Source organism: Rhinopithecus bieti, unplaced genomic scaffold (assembly GCF_001698545.2).
Source record: "Rhinopithecus bieti isolate Rb0 unplaced genomic scaffold, ASM169854v2 scaffold_21777, whole genome shotgun sequence".
In the NCBI taxonomy this organism is placed as follows: domain Eukaryota; kingdom Metazoa; phylum Chordata; class Mammalia; order Primates; family Cercopithecidae; genus Rhinopithecus; species Rhinopithecus bieti.
Genome location: NW_016810508.1, coordinates 378,628 through 384,341, shown reverse-complemented (window position 1 = coordinate 384,341; position 5,714 = coordinate 378,628). Strand labels below are relative to the sequence as shown.

The window sequence follows — 5,714 nt, the reverse complement described above, 5'->3', positions numbered from 1 at the left end:
AAAAAAAAAAAAAAAAAAAAAAAGAGTATTTTCCTGCATAGCCAAAATCAAAATATAACACCCAACAAAATTAACTATAACCTCCTAACATTAAAAAAAAAAAAAAAAACTTGAAGTCTTGGTATTTGAAAAAATAAAAAAATAATAAAATGAAAATTACCAAAAGACAAATAAACCTGCTATATGAAAATTTGAAAATTTAAAACAAATTAAGGCATGATTTGACAAAGGCTCATACTTGAGAAAAGCCCGTTTCTCACCTGATATTTCGGTGCATTGTTGCACTGTGGAAAACTGCCATTGACTTCTCCATTATGTAGGAGATTATTGTCCACCAGATTCCAGCCCCAGCTCTGGTCATCACTGCCCAGCAATGCCACATAACCTTGGCACTGCATGGGGGCCCGTTTCGTGGCAATTCCAATCACTGCCACAGTGCCCAGAGGGCCCTCCCACCACACCTCCCATGCATGGCGGCCCTCACTGAAACCAATCTTGGTCCTTGCACCATCAGTGCTCTGAGCAATGGGGTTTCGATGTAAAGTAAAGCCATTCTTCTTAATGTAGACATTCCTGGAGCAGTCATTAGTGCTGAAGGCATGTTGAAAAGCACGTATCTAAAAAGATGAAAACAGACCAAATAAATAACAATGTTATTTTCTTAAATATTAAAACTTCAGGCTGTATGTTTTAAATAATGAAGTTATATATTTTAAAATAACACAAGTATTTCCAAATAACGGCTAAAGTTTCAGGATGGGATACTAACAGAATAAATAACATTAAAAGTAACTGCCAAACATTTCATCACTGACCAAAATTTTAAATTGTAGTATTTCCTCAAACAGACTTCTTAAAACATCAAAAGATACCAAAAAAAAAAAAAAAAACCTTATATCTTAGAGATAATACTGAAACGTTTATGGATAAAATAATGATATCTGGGGGAATTGCTTTGAAATATCCAGAGACAGAGTGGTAAAGTGTGCAATATAAACATGAAACTAGACTGGCCATAAATTAATCATTGGCAAAGCTTGGTGATGGGTAAAAGGAAGTTCATCAAACTATTTTCTCTACTTCTGTTTATATTTGATATTTTATATCAAAAGTTGAAACGTACAGTTTTCATATGGGCAAAGATGTCATCAAAATAATTATATTTTACATAAAATAGAAACTTTAATCATAGCAACTCTAAAGTTTATGAAAAATTTTAGTAAACACAAACTACTTTAGATCCTCAGCCTACTTGCTGGGTATGACTTACACAATAAAAAAAAATCACCAATCTCATTTTACCAAATCAAATAATCCCTTAGATAGCATCTAAGTTCAAGTACTAGAATTTATAAAGAGAAGCTATCAATAAGACAACTTAGTTGACTCTTCAGCAAAAACAAAGGTTTACACTTCCAAAATAAAGAGGGTATGAAAATAGCTCTTCTATACAAACAATAACAATTTCTCATGAACAGTTTTAAACTTTTAGTTTGTGTAAATTTTTTTTCAGACAAGGTCTCTGTCACCCAGACTGGAGTGCAGTGGTACAATCGTAGCACACTGCAGCCTTGAACTCCTGGGCTCGAGTGATCTCCCATCTCAGCCTCCCAAGTAGCTGGGGTTATGGGTTCGAGTCACTACACCTGCCTGGTTTGTATGTTTTTAAAAAATCCCTTCTTTACTTTAGCCAAACTACCAAGCAGAGGAAGGCTGGGACCTATGCTTTGGTGAACCTGAGAAATCAACTCCAGTCACAGAAGCTCAGCATTTAGGAAGACCCTTAAAGACCACCTAGTCCTTCTCAGGAATTTCAACGCGAGTGAGTGCGAGAGGCCCAAAGAGAGGCCAAGTATCTGGTTCCCTCACCACCTGTTCATTTGCCACTCGCTGGCACTCTACTGTTTCACTGTACTGCAGGGCACAGATGTTCCCATGCATTCACAAGGAGGCTGTAAAACTGAAGCATCCCCAGTGTTTTTCCTATCTGCTCGTATTATAAAATACTTCAAGGCACTTATAAGACCAAAGCATAAGATTCAGTGAAGGGGCTGGGCGCGGTGGCTCACCCCTGCAATCCCAGCACTTTGGGAAGGCAAGGTGGGCAGATCGCTTGAACTTGGAGTTCAAGACTAGCCTGGGCAACGCGGTGAAATTCCAACTCTAGTAAAAATACAAAAAATTAGCTGGGCATGGTGGTGCACGCTTGTAATCCCAGCTACTTGGGAGGCTGAGGCAGAAGCAATGCTTGAGCCCAGGAGGCAGAGGATGCAGTGAGCTGAAATTGCAGCACTGCACTCCAGTCTGGGTGACAAAGCAAGACCCTGTCTCAAAAAAAAAAAAAAAAAGAAAAGAAAAGAAAAGGAGATTAAATGGGGGAAGGAACATGTCCCCAAAATAGCAAATACTATCTAAATAACTCAAGAGAGTAATATCAATAATTCACCATAAAATAATTAATATTTCCCTATGCCTACTCCCCAATTCTTATAAATTCCAATTGTACACTGACACTATTGACAGCCTCTTCCTCAAACTTGAGACTGAGTCTCGCTCTGTTACCTAGGCTAGAGTGCAGTGGCTCAATCTCAGCTCACTGCAACCTCTGCCTCCCGGGTTCAAGTGATTCTCCTGTCTCAGCCTCCCCCAAGTAAATGGGATTACAGATGTGCACCACCACACCTGGCTAATTTTTGAATTTTTAGTAGAGACAGGGTTTCACCATGTTGGCCAGGCTGGTCTCAAACTCCTGACCTCAGGTAATCCACCTGTCTCAGCCTCCCCAAGTGCTGGGATTACAGGCGTGAGTCACCACACCTGGCCCTCTCTTCCTCGAACTTCTATGACATCTTCCCATTTCCCTGGACTGATCCTGTATCATTTCCTTTTTTGGTGACCACCCTTCCTCCGCCACCACCACCAAATTCTCCAAACTCAGTTCTCAACTCTCTATCTGAATTATTTCCAGACCTCTCTTTCTAAAACAGCACCTTTACTACATCTCATCCCAGTTCTATAACCTTTGGTAGTTCCATACTTGGTATCATTACCAACTGCAAATTCTTCTGCCTGGCTTTCAAAGCCCTCCAAATCTGATTCTTCCTACTTCCCTTTCTACCTTGATGATGTTCTTCTTGCTTACAGTATTATATGTGTTTTCTTCTCCCACACATTCTCTAACACCCCCTCTATTAAGCTATTTCTTTTTTTAGACGAAGTCTCTCGCTCTGTCGCCCAGGCTGGAGTGAGTGGCGCAATCTCGGCTCACTGCAAGCTCCGCCTCCCGGGTTCACGCCATTCTCCTGCCTCAGCCTCCCGAGCCTCCCGAGTAGCTGGGACTACAGGGGCCGCCACCACGCCCGGCTAATTTTTCCTATTTTTAGTAGAGATGGGGTTTCCCTGTGTCAGCCAGGATGGTCTCGATCTCCTGACCCCGTGATTCGCCCACCTTGGCCTCCCAAAGTGCTGCGATTACAGGCATGAGCCACGGTGCCTGGCCTACTAAGCTATTCTTAACCAGGGCCACCCAATTCCCTTTGTTTCTCCCTCTGCTGAGTGCTTACCCACCACTTTCTGTACCGCGTCACAATTTAGTAGCTCTTATTTTCTAACACATCTTTAACCACTGATTCTAGTGAAAAATAACTTGCAAAAAAATCTAATCTAATCTAAATTGATCAAACCTCTATGGGAAACAGAGGACAGTAGAACATATCAAGCAACACCATGATAATGAAATCAGCAAAATTGAGCTGAGAGTAAACAACCTGGTTTCCTCAACAAATAAGATGGGAGGTTGGGGATGGTGAGTGAATATGTAGACTACAACAGCCTTAAGAGACATACCAACCTTTGCCATGGGACCCTTATATAGATCTTGATTATATAAAACATAAGTTTAAAATGCAACTTTTTTTTTTTTTTTTTAGATGGAGTCTCGCTCTGTTGCCCAGGCTGGAGTGCAGTGGCCAGATCTTAGCTCACTGCAAGCTCCGCCTCCCAGGTTTACGCCATTCTCCTGCCTCAGCCTCCCGAGTAGCTGGGACTACAGGTGCCCGCCACCTCGCCCAGCTAGTTTTTTGTATTTTTTAGTAGAGACGGGGTTTCACCGTATTAGCCAGAATGGTCTCGATCTCCTGACCTCGTGATCCGCCCGTCTCGGCCTCCCAAAGTGCTGGGATTACAGGCTTGAGCCACCATGCCCGGCCTAAAATGCAACATTTAACATTTATGAGACAACTGGCAATCTGACACTGAATTTTTGATATTAAGGAATTAATGTAAATTTATATTTAGATGTGATAAGCATATTGTGATTATATTGTCTTTATTTTTTAGAAACAGATACTGGAAACTTCATACGAAATGGGAAAACAGGCCAGGCATGGTAGCTCACACCTGTAATCCCAGCACTTCGGGAGGCCGAGGCGGGCGGATCACAAGGTCAAGAGATCGAGACTGTCCTGGCTAACATGGTGAAACTCTGTCTCTACTAAATATACCAAAATCAGCTGGATGTAGTGGCAGGTGCCTGTAGTCCCAGCTACTTGGGAGGCTTAGGCAGGAGAATCGCTTGAACCCAGGAGGCGGAGGTTGCAGTGAGCTGAAATCGCGCCACTGCACTCCAGCCTGGGTGACAGAGCAAGACTCTAAAAAAAAAAAAAAAGGGAAAATAAAGACCAAATTAATAAATTAAAAACAATAGCCTCACAGTCCCATGCACAACCTGGATTTTGTTATGGCAAAAGCAGCATGAAGACCTAGCTTAAAATCTAAGTCTGAACTTTACAGAATTCTCATCAGATGCCAAATATGACCGAAATAACGCTACGGAGTAATATGTAAAACATGAACTTAAAAAAAAAAAAAAAACTAAACAGATTAACAAACTCCACTTTCCTGTTTTATGCTATCCTAAACCTTTTCCTGTCCTTCTCTGTTATCCAGGCTCCTGGAAAAATCCATTTGACGCCTCCATCTTCCTCATCCCATTCACCCAGTCAGCTGTCCACCTATGTATATTGTTTTCTACAACAGCTCTCCAGCCATCCCCTTCTCTCCTCTACGTACCTGTTCCGGTCTGAAGTATCTCTGGTGTAGGCACTAACCCCTGCCCTCTCCAACTCATCTAAGGCCTAGTTCTTTTAAAGTACAGCCTTTGTCACTCTGCTGTTCAAACTTCTATGGTTTACAACTGTCCAGTACAAAACCCAAACTATAGACTGAAGGCTATATTTCAAGGCCCTCCATGATATATCTAGTCCCATAACATAGCTTTATAATATTTCCCTCTATCCTTTCATTCAATCTAACTGTATTATTTTATATATTTAGCGCAGATCTTTCCTCTAAGCTCCAACCTCCAACAGCTGCCTATTTGAAATCTCTGTCTCAAAAATACTGTAAATGCTGCTCTCCCAAAACTGAACTCATTGCCATTTCTTCAAAACTTAGCCCACCAGCCTGGGCAATATTATGAGACCACATCTCTACAAATAAAAATTAAAGGGCCGGGCACGGTGGCTCAAGCCTGTAATCCCAGCACTTTTAGAGTCCGAGGCGGACGGATCACGAGGTCAGGAGATCGAGGCCATCCTGGCTAACACGGTGAAACCCCGTCTCTACTGAAAAAAAAACACACAAAAAACTAGCCGGACGTGGTGGCGGGCGCCTGTAGTCCCAGCTACTCGGGAGGCTGAGGTAGGAGAATGGCG

The 5,714-nt window shown here is 42.0% G+C and overlaps 1 protein-coding gene across 1 annotated transcript in view; it reads right to left on the bottom strand.

Annotated features, from left to right (window-relative positions):
• The window catches only part of FBXO45 (F-box protein 45), a 20,260-nt gene that overhangs the window by 8,986 nt on the left and 5,560 nt on the right, over positions 1-5,714 (bottom strand). The window contains exon 4 of the mRNA XM_017892192.1: positions 261-617. Coding sequence (XP_017747681.1) covers positions 261-617 — 357 coding nt within the window. The remainder of the gene's footprint in view (positions 1-260; positions 618-5,714) is intronic.